Source organism: Panthera uncia, chromosome A2 (assembly GCF_023721935.1).
Source record: "Panthera uncia isolate 11264 chromosome A2, Puncia_PCG_1.0, whole genome shotgun sequence".
In the NCBI taxonomy this organism is placed as follows: domain Eukaryota; kingdom Metazoa; phylum Chordata; class Mammalia; order Carnivora; family Felidae; genus Panthera; species Panthera uncia.
The window spans coordinates 38866862-38881645 of NC_064816.1; the positions used below are offsets into that span (position 1 = coordinate 38866862).

At 48.6% G+C, this 14784-nt stretch overlaps 1 protein-coding gene across 2 annotated transcripts in view; it reads right to left on the reverse strand.

Annotated features, from left to right (window-relative positions):
- The window catches only part of PDZRN3 (PDZ domain containing ring finger 3), a 240123-nt gene that overhangs the window by 48200 nt on the left and 177139 nt on the right, over positions 1–14784 (reverse strand). The window contains exon 1 of one of the 2 annotated variants that reach the window (XM_049640890.1): positions 1154–4784. The exons of the other annotated variant lie outside the window; for it this stretch is intronic. Within the exon in view, the coding sequence (XP_049496847.1) occupies positions 1154–1492 (339 nt within the window). The 5' untranslated portion in view covers positions 1493–4784. Of the gene's footprint in view, positions 1–1153; positions 4785–14784 lie in introns of those variants that run through there. 2 annotated transcript variants of the gene reach the window in all.

Sequence of the window (14784 nt, forward strand, 5' to 3'; positions counted from 1 at the left end):
CACACACACACACACACACACACACACACACACACACACACACACACCTTTTCTTTACCCAGGGTCATTCTATCATTAGATTATCCACAGAAGCAGCCTTGTTTTGCTGTGTCTTTTTAATGCTAAGCGCCCTCTGGTGGTCTGTGCAAAAATGGTGCCCAACTGCCGGCTACTCCAGTTCTTTTTTTAAACTGTCTGGCTCTTTAAAGAATATGTTAATATGCGACTCAGTGTGATAAATTAAGGAATAAGCACCCTTTTTTTTCTGACCATAAAGACCTTATTCTAGCATTCTAATTTAAAAAAAACCTTTTTAACAGGATTATAATTTTTAGATCAATGAAGAAAAATTGGAAAGATTTAGAATGATTGAAGGGGAAAATACTTAACTGCCAAGTCAGGTTACCAACAACACTATGAAAACCTCAAGGTTCAGGATAAAACTTGAATATCTAAAAATAAAACACTCCACACAAAGGTCAGGTAAGTTATCTGGGTTATCCCTTACACGTCCTATTTCATCTCCACTGAAATTTCACGTGACTAATGATACAGAAGTTTCGAGAAGTCACCTGCTGTGGATGAAGGCACCCAAGATCAAGCCACCTGCTCTTGAAGTTGTTAACATTTTCACAGAGCGAGGTACAGAAATGGCAAGAGTGAAGCATAAATGTGAACCACATGTCCCAGGACAAGAAGTTGCTCAAAGAATCAAGTCTGCAGTAAACGCCTGTGCTCTGCTGAAAGGCACGCCTTCTAACTATTTGTAAACAGAGACAAAATGGCACGGGCATTAATCATCATCCCCGTCTCTTCTCCAACTTGTTCAAAGGGTGACCACGCTTTGACCCTTCCCAAGACATTCGCTGACACTCCAGAGGGCAGTCACTTGTAAAGGAGCTTTGTGACAGGACTGCTGGAAAGACACTTTATGACTGTCAACATCTTTACATATTCAAATACAGGCACCTAAGGAAGTGCCCCTGGGAGGGAAATTACCCAAGAGATTTAACAGAGAATACAGAGAAAAGTCCACAAGGCGGTCTCAGTCAGAATACAAGTACGCACAGGAATCCCTAATTCCTTTCCCAGAAGTTACCGTCTGCCAGGTGAGTGCCTGCCCACGCCCCCGGAATAAAAGGCAAAGCGTTACCTGACAAACTTCATAGAGCAATTTGTACTGCTCCTCTTGCTTCTGCAGGCTGCACAAACTGCATCCCATGTTTAGAGGAACGTCAAAGGAAGGCTTCAGTATGCGCCAGCACCCGGGAAAAGCAGCGTCCTGCGCGCAGGCATGAAGGTATCCTCGGAGAGCCTCAGGTGCATCAGGCGGCTGCAACACTTCACATTGGCGTTGCTCTCCAAGGCTGAAAACAACTCTCTCCCCTTCCACGCTTCCCCTCCTTCCCTCGCAGCGTGCACACACACACACACACACACACACAAACACACACACACACAGACACACGCACGCACACACACACACACACATACATACACACACACCACTCCCTCCTCTGAGGGACTCTGGCAGCTGGATTGTGGTCCAATGCACACGCTATATAGACTGCTGCTCATGCATATTAATCAGCTCTCATTGACTATTCATAACAGACAATGATACAGAAGCTATAATTGCCAACTATGACAGTTGAAATTTCTCTAATTAACAAGCAAGTGCTCCAGTGGTAGGGAATAATAAAAGACACTAACAATTTTGTAAGCCATTTTCTGGCAGTTACAAATAAACATGACTGCATTTTTAGCAAGGTCTCTTAGGATAATCCCTAACGCATTTAAGCTAAGTAGAAATTCATTTTTAAATATATCATAAAATTTCTGATGATATAAAATGTATTTAATGCTGCAGATAATGATGGCATATAAACGAGTTTTGTGGAATGCACATGTTTTGAATAATATTCGTATAATATTTAGTGCTCTCCCAAGTTGCAGGAAAAATCTGCCACATATGAATAAAATATAAAAATTTAAATTGCAAGGTATATATGTGCGTATGCAAAGTAACCCGGGGGTTGTAAGGAGATAGGCTGCCCTAAAGGTGAGCAAGCAGATAATCACTGCTAAAGTGCATTTTCAGTTCCCAAAGCAGAAAGTTATTTGTTACAGGGCTGCCCAGCTCACTGGAAGGAAGAGAAGCAGCCAGCTTCGTGCCATCTCTTCAGCTATGCAGACGCTGACAGATTCCTCGGAGCTCATGCCACTGAGCTAACTGTCCCTGTCTACTACAGATCTGTGTCTGATATTCCGTGTCTGCCTAGACTTAACCCCCTTCTGCTCTGTGCTGTGTGTCTAGAAAGCAGGGAGTCGCGATTACACACGGAAGGTGAGGACCGGCCGCATTTAAGAACTGATTCCTCTACCTTGCCTCTTGTTTCCCTTCATCCAGCCTCTGACCCACTAAGTTGGACGGCTTTACAAACAACAACTTTCTTTTCTCAAATGACTACCCCACCACCCCCAATGAAATGCAGAGGTAATATTTTTTCAGCCCAAATCATTCACGATTAAAAATCTCACCACTGTTTCCAAACCCTCACCCCACCTCCATCTTATAAAGGTTGAACTGTCTCCCAGGAGGACTCCCACATCCTGTCAAGATGCATCACAGGGACTGAAGAATAATGCTCCCTTTCTCTGGGAGTCCAGACACACCTGGGATGTGAGTAAAACAGTAAATAAAATCCCACCTGGGCTGGTGGCCAGCAGATACATCTGGTCCCATTTCTCAGACCCAGAAGATGAGGCATGGCAACTTGTCACAGATGAGCTAATAGTCCCGGCTTTTGCTGGAGGGGGAGGAAGGGAACCTCCATCTCAGACCCACACCTGGTGTCACTATCGTGGCTAGAGCTGACAGCTGAGGCGTGCCACGAGGGAAAAGAAGCCACAGATGGCGCTGGGCAGCGGCAGTGACCTCTGACTTGCTCTGATGTTGAGAAGGGCCGTTTGGATCCATGAGCAAGTTACTGAGGGCTCGGTTTCCTGATCTCTAAAGAGCTAGGCAACGAAGTACCTTACAGAGTTTTGTTGGAATGATGTAAGAAAACACAAGCTGTCAAGCCAAAACCAGAGGTCATGCTTGTCCACTGCCCTCACCCAGAGCCTTCCATCTGTAGTTCTGCTCTCTTCTAACCCAAGTGAGATCTCAATTCCTTCCACTTCCATTTACCGTCCACTCCACCTGGACAATCCTAAGACCCACCCCATGCACCTTCTGCTTCCTCTCTTGCCTACCCGCGGGGTACCCATTGTAAGGTTGCCAGGTCGGTCTTTATAAAGCAGAAACACGATCACTTTTTTTGCTTAAAAACGCTGCTACGACTTCTCGTCAAACCTGGATTAGTGTCACATTCTTCACAGGGCTTCCCATGCCCTGTAAACTCCGGTCTTTGTCCATCGGTTTCTATCATCTACTGGTGCTCACTTCACTCCCAGAAAGCCACATCCTTCCTCAGGGCTCCCTCCGCCAGAATGCCCCTCCCTTCTTCTTCCTACCCACTCAGCACCCCCATCTCGGCTCAAATGAAGCCTCGTTAGGAAAGCCTTTGTTGGGGTACCTGGCATGAATTTATTTCTCAATCCTCCAAATTACTGTTCTATCACCCCATTCACTTCCTCAATCTTCCTGTTCATTCAGGCTGTTTGTTGCTGTGTCCTTGGATAAGAACGTCGGCCTCGTGAGGGCAGGTAACTGTGTCTGCATCTCTCCGGGGCTCAGCCCTGTGCAGGCACTGGGACAACACCTGTCCTTTGGTTGAAAGAACACATGAAGACGGACGCCTCACAAACCCATGCCCTGTAGGGTGAACCGGAAGTACCCTATACAGAGGTCAAGAGGGAGCTTGGTTTTCCTCCCCCAAAGCTGTGGACCATTAGGTCATTTTGTGGTAAGCTGTTGTGTGTCACAGTAGCTTATACCCACCTTTTTTCCTGCACGTCCACAGAAAAATAGACAAATGGGCTCCAGCTCAATGGATAAGGAACTGACGCAAACCCTTTTAGTCTTCGTTACAAAACTTTCCAACCTTGTTCAGAAGCAAATTTTATCACATATTGCCCTGTGCTTCAGAAATGTTTCTTAAACTTCTGGGTCTTAGGAAGCCTTCACACTCTTAAAAATTATTGAGAACATCGAAGGGCTGCTGTTTATTTGGGTTACACCTATCGATGTTCACAATGTTAGAAACAATCAGAAATTAAAAAATGCCGATTCCTTCATTTAAAATAGCACTAAGAAACCCATTACATATTAACATAACTAACATTTTTATGAAAAAAATTACTGTATTTTCCAAAACCAAAAGAATTTTGCGGGAAGAATGGCATTGTTTTACATTTTCACAAAGCCCTCTATGTCTAACTTAATTGAAGACAGCTGGTCTTTCGCTTCTGCATTTAGTCATTTCTGCTGTGTGATGGCTTCTAGAAAATTCTAATGGACTGTACATGCAGGAAAGAATGAGAGCAAAAGAAAAAAAATAACATCTTGATGTTTATCAAACTCTTGATGTTTATGAACATAGTTTTGGCCCCACAGACCCCCTGAAATAGTTCCTAGGTGACAGTATTGAGAATTGCCACTCCAGAAAGACACATCTGTGAGCTAGGAGTCCAAGACTCTCACGCTTGGTGGCACCTGGGTGGCTCAGGCAGCTAAGCCCCCGACTTCGGCTCAGGTCCTGATCTCACAGGTTATGAGTTCAAGCCCCACATCTGGCTCTCTGCTGTCAGTGCAGAGCCTGCTTCAGATCCTCTGCCCACTGACCACCCCCCACCCCTACCCCCGCTCCCAAAAATAAATAAACATTAAAAAAAAAAGAGCATCATGCTTGGGGGCGGGCAGAAGAGTGGAAGGGATACTAATTCAAAGGCAACTCATGGTTGGTTTTCCACTCTTACGATCAATTACATAGTATTTGGATTCAAGAATGAAAAACACTTGTACCCATTATGCCTAAAACAGGACTTACCAAAGCGATTATTTGCCGTAGCTATGCCCCTTCCTTTGTACAACCATCTAGAATAGTTTCATTTGCAACATGTTGCTTTCAGGGAGTAAGAAACACAACTGTGTAAAAGGAGGTTCACCGGTACTGTGATATGAACCAAGTCATTTCATATCGCGGATCCAAGAGGCACAGATCTTAGTGACAGGAAGTTCTTTACAACAGACCTGTTTCTGAGAGAACGGCTGTCCCAGTAAAAATGAAAAACTAGTTGGCGACACAGAGACGCACATTGTTTGGCGAAGATGCTGAATGTCCTTTTCAAGTCGGTAATCCCATCATCGGAAAGCGCCTCACAGGCTCACCCGCGCACGTGGGCCCTCAGACAGCCGCCTCCTCCTGCCTTCACAGGGATGAAAAATACAGCGCAAAGAAGGGTCACCGAGGACCAAGGAGACACAGACAGAAGAGGCACATACAGTAAGGGCCGAGGGTGCCCAGGGAATAGCCTGTATAATCATTCTCTGAACTTCCTAAAGTCCTCAGGGATGCCGTGAGAGTCAGCAGATGGACGGGAGAACTTACGTTCACCTGACTGTGGAAACAACTATCTCGTTCAAGCACATTCCTCCAGCACACAGACTGCGGTGCCTGTATGTCCGATACCTGTCATTTGACCTTCCTGGTTTTTCCTGATGGATGATGAACACAGGTGTCCTCAAACCAGAGTTTCAGTCGGAGGGAATATTCTTCTGGGAAGAGCAATGACAAAAACCAAGTGGGAAGATGGACCCAAGTTCATCAAGTTCTCAAGGGAGAAGCGGAGTCTCTTTGGGGGTCCACACCAGCGGGCTGTGGAGCTGATGTCACGTCCCTCGACTCTCTCAGAGACCCGCCCGATGGCTCTGCCTTGCCTTAAGCTCTTTTCAGCTTTCTTCTGGATCGTGACGATTCATTAACTTGGTTTCTTCCTGCTTTGAATCTCACTCTTTCAATTCCTACTGTACAATGCAGCTACACACACACACACACACACACACAGCTGATAAACCACCGCGCTCAAGGCACAGACTAAGCTCCCAAGCACGCGGATCTCACCCATTCTGCTCTGCCCGGCCTCCCCTGTCTGTCTAGCAGCACTTCCTGCATTAGGGTCCTTCGTGCCTCATGTCTGTGCACATGGTGGGCCCTCGGCTTGCACCACCAGCTCCAGAGCCTTCCGTGTGCCCCTTGAATCTGCCCCCCTCTACCCCCGCAACGGAGGCCCTTAGCACTTTTGCGGCTTCCTTTGGGCACGCTTCACACTGCGTGGTCCTTCTGTGTTTACATCTCTCTTCCTCACTGGGGAAGACCAGGCCTAGTTCAGCTATGGATGCCCACCCCTCCCCCCAACCCCAGGGGCTCAATACGTATCTCATGAATTAATTCAGCATCTGATATTCACTAAGTGCCCCCTCAGGTATGAGGCACCTCCCTGAGTTCTGAGAACACAGGAGTGACCAAAATGGGCACAGAATCCAACTCTCCCAAGAAGATCAAGGCCATAAACCTCGGCCTTTTATGCCTGCTATGGTCTGGATGTGGTGTCGCCCGCCAATTAATGTTGACATCCTCATGTCCAGGGTGATGGCATTAGGAGGTGGGGTCCTCGGGAAGTGCTTAGTTGACGAGGTAAGGGAGAGCTCATGAAAAGGGTTAATATTCTTGTAAAAGAGACCCCACAGAGCTCCCAGTCCTCTCTGCAGGGGGATGATACAACGGCATCTGTGACTTAGAAGGAAGCCCTCAGCCAGACGGGCTGCCCTCTGATCTTGAACTTCCAGCCTCCAGAGCTGTGAGCAATACATTTCGGCTGTTCATAAGCCACAGGATCGACGCTGTTCTGTTAAGCAGCCCAAACGGACTGAGATTCTACCTTTTGTGGGATCAAAGTTGTTCCTATGAGCCTGGTAAACCGAGTCATGGCCAGAGATTCAAATCCACCACGGGCCGAGGAAACAGTTTTGTGTCTTTTCGCTAACCTTCCCCTTTGCTGGGGTGGTGTTTCAGTAGCCTGTCTGAACCACGTTTAGTGCTTGAACGAGGAGTAAGAGCCGCGAGAAAGCCAAGTGTGGATGAGAATCCCATCACCAGCGCGAAGAAAAAAAGCAGCCGCAAAGAGGTTAGAACACACAAACGCACGAATGTCACAGGAGCTGAAACCACACGGAACAGCAGCTCTAAGTGCAATTTTGTTTCTGAAAAGCTCTCTAAGCTCAGAACATCTGCGCAGGACCTCAGCTCCTATCTTTATAAACCAGAGCACGTCCTCCCTTTGGAGTGAGGTGATGCTGTCCGGAGGGCACCTGCTGGGCTCCGGGGACCCGAGGAACACCCTGGCTGCCGGCCACCAAGAGCTCTGCCACTTTCCCTTGAGGCAGTCGGGAGCCAAGGCGCACACGAGGCCTTGGGAGGGGCCGACGAGGCCAGGGCGAGGGCCACCTGCTGCACCCACCCACGGCCACCGTTCAAACACCACACGGGCGGACGAGCCCCGGCCACCGGGAGCTGCTTCCCGAACCCCAAAACATGCCACTGGACAAGCCACCAGAGCAACAGGGATCCGTCACGGGGAGGCTGGGACACGCATATTTTTGTGGAAGGTAGCCAGGGGAAAAGAGCTCCAACAGGCCTCAACTTCGACAGAAAATTCAAGTTTCCTGGTGGGCGTGAAGCCTTGGGGACACCCCAGTGGATGCTTTTGTTCCTTGAAGGCCCCGCGGCATGCTGTGTCCCTGCTGGTGCTTGCTACCGGAAGTGAGTGCGTGCCTCCATTTCCCCAGCTAGAGCTGAGATTCCTGGAGGGTGGACTCCTGACTGAGTCATCTCTATGACCCCTGAAATGCCTAGAACAATATCCAAACCCTCTCCAGACTGAGTTCCTCACACAAAAGAGGGAGCACACCCTTGGCTGTGGCTCAGGGAGTCCGGTGAGGAAGGGAGGGTAACGGGTCAACCTAGTCCAGCCCAGAAGAACAACTCGCGGGGTATAGGAAGGACATTCACAACCTCCTGGTACCTTGGGTTTCCCCATCCTGCAGTGTGGCACCCACCCCCCAAACCAGGACGATGGAGGCCTCCCTCCACACACTTATTCTAGAAAGCCTGTAAAACTTCTGTGAACACAGCCTGAGGGTGTACCATAAGCCAAAAGGGAAGTGACAAACCTGGGGAGCCCAAACCCTTCCAGAATGTTCTAGAGCAGGGGGTGGGGAACTTCTACCACAAAGGGCCAGAGAGTAAGTATTTTACATTTTGTGGGCCAAGAGAGGAAATCGAGGACACTACGTAGGAACCATTTTACAGTGTAGAAAACACTCTTCATCGGCAGGCCGTGTGTACACAGGCTGAGGGTTGGATTTGGCCTCTGAACAAAAATTTGCCCACCAGACTGTCACAGTCTGAGCAAAGAGCTCATTTTGTCTGTGTAACACGATGAGGCACTGCTCCCTCCTCTCCCCATGTCATGAGGAGAAAACTGAGGGGCAGGCAGGCAAGGTGACTGACCCACGCACACACGGCGGGTAAGGGCAGAGACGAGACCCAGATTCAGACTGGGTAACCCCCAAGCCCGCGAGCCGCTGCACATCCCTTTGTTTCACACAACCTACTGTGTTCCTTACGAACACTGGTGCAGGCAAAGAGGCTCTAAAGGCCAGCTCCCTGGCGGGAAAAGTAGGAGGAGCTGCAGAAAAAACTCTAAGTCACACAACGTATTCACACTGATGCTGACCGACACCCAAAATCTGTAAGTAACTGGCCTGCCTTTTGCTGCAATGGCGATGTGTCTCTGTCTCGTGCTGGGTATTAGTTTCCTTTTTGATGTTTACAACCACCCAGCAGCCTGACCCCAGGTGTCCCTCCTGAGGCCGGGGCCTGGGAAACGTGTCACGTCCTCCCGGAGCCTCTTTGCTCTCACACAAGTGACAGACTCCTCAAAAGCTACATTCTGAACACCATGAGGCATGACCAAGCTCCCGGCGACCCTGGGGGATGTCTCAGGCCTGCTGCGAACCACGAAAGTCTGTTCCAACCAATGGATGTGGGATTCCTGACAGCAGGAAAGAGGATTCCAGGCCTGGAGTATAGGCAGGAGATGGAAGAGAAGGAGACGTGACAGAGACAGGTGTGTGAACACAGGGAAGACGACTGGAGAGGATGTCAGGACAGGATCTGGGGGAATTAAGTTGGGGACACGCACATCCTTCAAAGTCCTGATGGGGTAAGCCAGGCTCAGCTTTGTGGAGACTGAACGCGGGTGACCAAGAAGAGACAGCAAGCGTCAGGACCACACCGCCAGGATGAAGGACACTGGGCAAGAGGGAGGAGGGAGAGATTTGGAACTCACACGGCAAGAGCACCAACTGCGTTGCTGTGGATTGAGAGAAATGACTAGAATAACAGGCTGGGAAAGAAGTACATAAAGGGACAACTGAAGGGGACCAAACCTTGGAGGGAAAGAGGAGGAGACGGGACTTCACCTCAGTATGTTACAGGTCACAGACTGTAGGCTGGACCCATGCAACATCTTCAACGTTTTGGGTGAGGTGCTAAGCAAAAAACAAAATCCTGAAGTTTCACCTAAAACGTGTAGTTTCTTTGTCAACTTTGGATAACCCCCCCAAATCCGATACATGGGTGGCAAACGTGTGTCCCCTTGAGATGGGGGGGTGCTCTGTGGTCCCCACTTCCCTCGTGGGCCTCCTCACTGGCCGGTTTAAGTGGCCGTGGCAATACAGTAAGATAGAAAGCATAAGTGGGTGGGCGTGAGACCGCGGGTGGAGACTGCAGGCTGGGCTCCTCCGCCCGCAGGGAGGAGGCAGCGCGCCCCGACGCGGGTGTGCTGGTGTCGTGAGCTCACCCAGGAGGGGGTGTGGGAACCAGGCTGCTCCCAGCTCACCAGCTCTGGCCGGGCTGCTACGAGGAAAGCAGCGGCCAGACTCCGTGCTACAGGTGGAAATAAAAGCCTCGCTTCATACCTACCACCAGTGATTCACACCTTCGTACTAATTGCCTGCTCTGAGCCAGACACTGTGTAGGGATGGACAAGAAACATAAAACCCCCGCCCTCACAGAAGAGCCACCCTGTGCCTGACCTGTGGCTACCCCGGGACTATTGCAGCTCTAAGTTCAAGGATGGCACCCAGGTGGCAAACATCAACAATCCCAGTAGGTCGACCTTGGCCTGGGTAACTTTCCTTGCCTCCCCTTCCCACTGGGGGGTGGCAGGTCGGAGGGAGGAATCTTCCCATTTCTATGCTGGTCCATTCCAAATTTCCAGCCATGGGGGATCACCATTTTTTTTTTTTAATTTTTTTTTTAACGTTTATTTATTTTTGAGACAGAGAGACAGAGCATGAACAGGGGAGGGTCAGAGAGAGGGAGACACAGAATCTGAAACAGGCTCCAGGCTCTGAGCCATCAGCCCAGAGCCCGACGCGGGGCTCGAACTCACGGACCGCGAGATCATGACCTGAGCCGAAGTCGGCTGCTTAACCGACTGAGCCACCCAGGCGCCCCGGGATCACCATTTTTGATAGATGGCCCCAACACAATGTACTTCGTATTTTTCTTTAAAACTACTCCCTTGTTGGGGTGCCTGGGTGGCTCAGTCAGTTAAGCATGTGACTTCGGCTCAGGTCATGATCTTGCAGTTTTTGAGTTCGAGCCCCATGTCGGGCTCTGTGCTGACAGCTCAGAGCCGGGAGCCTGCTTTGGATTCTGTGTCTCTGTCTCTCTCTGTCCCTTCCCCACGTGTGCGCGCGCACGCTCTATCAAAAGTAAATAAAATGTAAAAAAAAAAAAAAAAAAAAATTTAAAGCTACTCCCTTGGTTTTATTTAAATATTTTTGAAAACAAATTGATATCTATGGCACACGGGAAACCATTTTCATCTACCATGTATAAAAATTACCACAAAAATAATCAGGAATTTAAAAACAGAAAAGGGGCTCATTCCCATACCACACAAGATCTTCTATCCTGCCATGTTTAACATGTTTTTGGAATGAACATCCACTTGGCACTGAATTTCAGCCACACCATGACGTTTCCCATGCCTGTTTTGCCAGTCTTCTCTGTCTCCCACTGTCCCTCCTATGCTTGGGTCTGTTTTATGACGACACCCCCAATTCTTCCAACTCTACTGTCCTTTTATTGAGCCTGTTAGCTCTACCTAGAACACCCTCTGCACACTCTGCTTCCTGAAATTTGAATTCCGAGCTTTTAAATCCCATTCACGTTAAAGCCAACCCCAATTTCACCCAACAGAATTCACCTAGGTGAATTCGCCTAGAATTCTAGACCCTAGGTGCTGGGCTACAGCTTTGCTGAAATCTGCTGTTTGCTAGTTTCTTGGGGGCACGTCTTTCTGTCTTCCTAACCATTTAAACAAACAAACGTCATGCTAAGTGTTCACAATGGAATGGTGACTCCAACCAGCTTCTTCCTTCTAAGGGGAAAGCTGCAAGTTCCCAAAGACAGAAACCCCACAGTGTTTTATGACTAATAAATAGCTTCATTACAGTGATTCATCAATAAGCAGGTATTTACCAAGCATCTGAACTGCACATTGTACCCACTGAGGGAACAGAGAAAAACTGTGAAACCTTGTCTTTATATTCAAAGACCTGACACCCTCCTCTGGAAGACAGGACTGAACTATTAAGGGGGAAGGGAAACTCTGTGCCGCGGAGAGCCGAGGTTGAGGAGAACAAGACCACTGCTCCTAATGGCCCCCATGAGATAATTATAACAAAGCTCCTCGGGGCCATGCTGCTGGCTCTGCTGTAATTAAGACAGCCTCTGTGGAGGAGGCAGGGTCTGAGCCGGTAGTGCAAGATGGAGGTAATCTGGACAAGGGAAATAACCCGGGTGGTGCGATGTGTGCGGAACAGCACGGGAGAGAGGCTGCCAGGTGGAGACGATACCGGATGTACGGGCCATGGTGGGAAGTCCAGGGGAATGATGGCCTTGAGGACACATAAAAGGTGGGACAGAAGCCCCGTGTGAGGAAGCGGTCTGGGACTGGTGTATATGCTGGCGGGAAGGGGGGGAAAGTATAAAATGGCCAGAGGGTGACACAGGGTAGAGGCAGGGACGGTGAGAAAGGGCCCAGACCCGAATTCCGAACTGGGTGTCCTAATGGGCAAACTATTTGGTACTTTTCTTGGTGGATGCCAGGTTGAACTACCGCCAAAAGCGGGTCAGGGAAATGCGGCTTCTGCGTTTGAACGTGGGCCAGCCTCTAGGACTTAGGACCAACCCCTGCCGTAGACTGTTTTTTTCCGACAGCTCGCAACTGAGCCAGAGGCTCCTGCGCTGTTCATGTCTGAAGGAATTTGCGGTACAGGAAAGGCATGAACTGGATGGAGGGCTTGGGCGCTAACGGAGAGCTAATTCTTTATTTTAAAATCACTCAAAAGATAAACAAGTAGTTGAGAAGAAGAGAGTTATTTGACGGGGGAAAAAAAAAGCCAACGTGGCAAAGTGAGGCTTCATAAGTCACTTGTACCACTAAGGTTCATGTGGTATCAAGTCTGACGCTACTTGTCAAGCTTCTATCCTGGATTTACTTTTGATATAAAACAGCACTTCAGAGAATAAGTAGGCAAACAATATTATGACCAATGGTTTGTTTTAAGAGAAAAATGCTCTCACAAATGGCAGTACTAATTTTTTAACATTCTCTGGGAAAATACAGCAACTTGACATGCCTGAGAACTGGGTAAAAACTATTGACATTGTACTTAATCTTTAAAACTGATATATGTGTGTCCAAAAGCTAATAAAGTTCCCTCTAATATAAATGGGGGGGTGGGGAGTAAAACACTAGATCACAGGCCACACTCCTATGCTTTCGATTCCGGTCTTATGGGCAGAGCCCAAGGGCAGAGAAAATTGAAGTGATTTAAAATAGCCTCTGATAGGATATATCTGATATTAGTGGGCTTGCTGAAGCGAAACCGTAATATCGGAGACATACAAAGGTGTAGAGCCCGTTAATGTGCGTCCGAATGTTTGGATGCCTGGGACTGCCACATCTTTCAGGTGACCCGTCCACGGGTGGGCAGAGCTATGCAGCATAGTATGAATGAGAAAGCCAGGAAGTGGGTGCTCCGAAACCACATTTTATTTTATGGGATGAACGAAGGAGCACTAAGGGCACCTTCTTTCCCTTTACACCTTCCCCCCGGATAGGAGTCCCCGCCAATACACCGAGTTCTGCCCATCTCCTTTCTGGGTCCCCCTGACATGACCTACCTTGGGGCAAGGCAATTCACCGCTGGAAAAGAAATAAATACACAGTAATGTAGATGGAGGGTGTTTGTCAAAGCTTTGCTTGACCAAGCCGTCCCACAGTCCCACTTGCCCAGCACACATGCTAACCTATTAATTGTACTGAACATGAGACTGTTAGTTCTCTGCCCCTTGGGAGTGTACAGACCAGTAAAATTATAAAGGGGAAAAGCATCTAAGAGAGTAGCCAAATGTATGTACAACCTTGTAAGGACTTTTAAAATAACCTGTTAGGGGGCGCCTGGGTGGTGCAACTGATTAAGCGGCTGACTTCAGCTCAGGTCACGATCTCACAGTTTCTGAGTTCGAGCCCCACATCGGGCTCTGTGCTGACAGCTCAGAGCCTGGAGCCTGCTTCCGATTCTGTGTCTCCCTCTCTCTCTGCCCCTCCCCTGTTCAGGCTCCCTCTCTCCTCTCTCTCTCTCAAAAATAAATATTAAAAATAAAATAAAATAAAATAATTTGTTAGTACCTCAGTTGGAAAAAATCCTCAAAGATACAATCTAAGAATTTACAAAACAGAATAAATATGTATTTACAAAGTACTCACTGTCCTATTTAGCTGTCTGTAGATACATACTTTGTAGGAACGTACTCTCTGTATGCACGGCAGGTGCAGACAGCAACACATCCCCGGGAAGCTCGAGAATAACATGCAAACTGGGATGCTTCTGGTGACATGAAATTTCCCTGCCTGGAGGGAAGAGTTAACCAGGGTGCACAGAAGGATGGAGAATGAAGCACTGTTTCTTCTCCTTTCCTTCTTTAAAATATCGAATCGGAGGTGCCTGGGGCTCAGGTGGTGAAGCGTCGGACTCTTGATTTCGGCTCAGGTCACAATCTCACGGTTTGTGGGATTGAACCCCTCATCGGGCTCCATGCTGATGGCACAGAGTCGGCTGGGGATTCTCCCTCTCCTTCTCTCTCTGCCCCTCACCTATTCTCTCTCTCTCTCTCTCTCAAATAAACTTTAAAGAACAAGAACAAAATACTGAACTGTAATGCTGCAAGCCAACCCGTTTTGTCTTGTCCTCTTAACTTGTGCCTTCCGTGTCTCCCATGTGCTCAAGGCCGGGGGAGGCGGACCTGCAGTTCCTGCCTCTCCCACTTCATTGACTGCCAGCTTGTGCCAGCTCTCTCGTGACAGAAAAGAGGACAGAAGGAGTCCTGACTGATTCAGACTAATGTGGGCTAGGCCTGCACTGCTTCTCGCCAACCTCATGAAAATACACCCATCCTTGCAATGTCTGTGTTTGTCTCCTGGCAATAACTGCCCCCCTTGCCTCCCGCAGGGGCACTTGGGTGGCTCAGTCGGTTAAGCTTTGGACTTCGGCTCAGGTCATGATCTCGTAGTTCATGAGTTCAAGCCCCACGTCGGGCTCTGCGGTGACAATGCAGAGCACACTTGAGGCTCTCTGCCGTCCTCTCTGCCCCTTCCCTACTTGCACTGTCTCAAAATAAATAAGAGAGCTTAAAA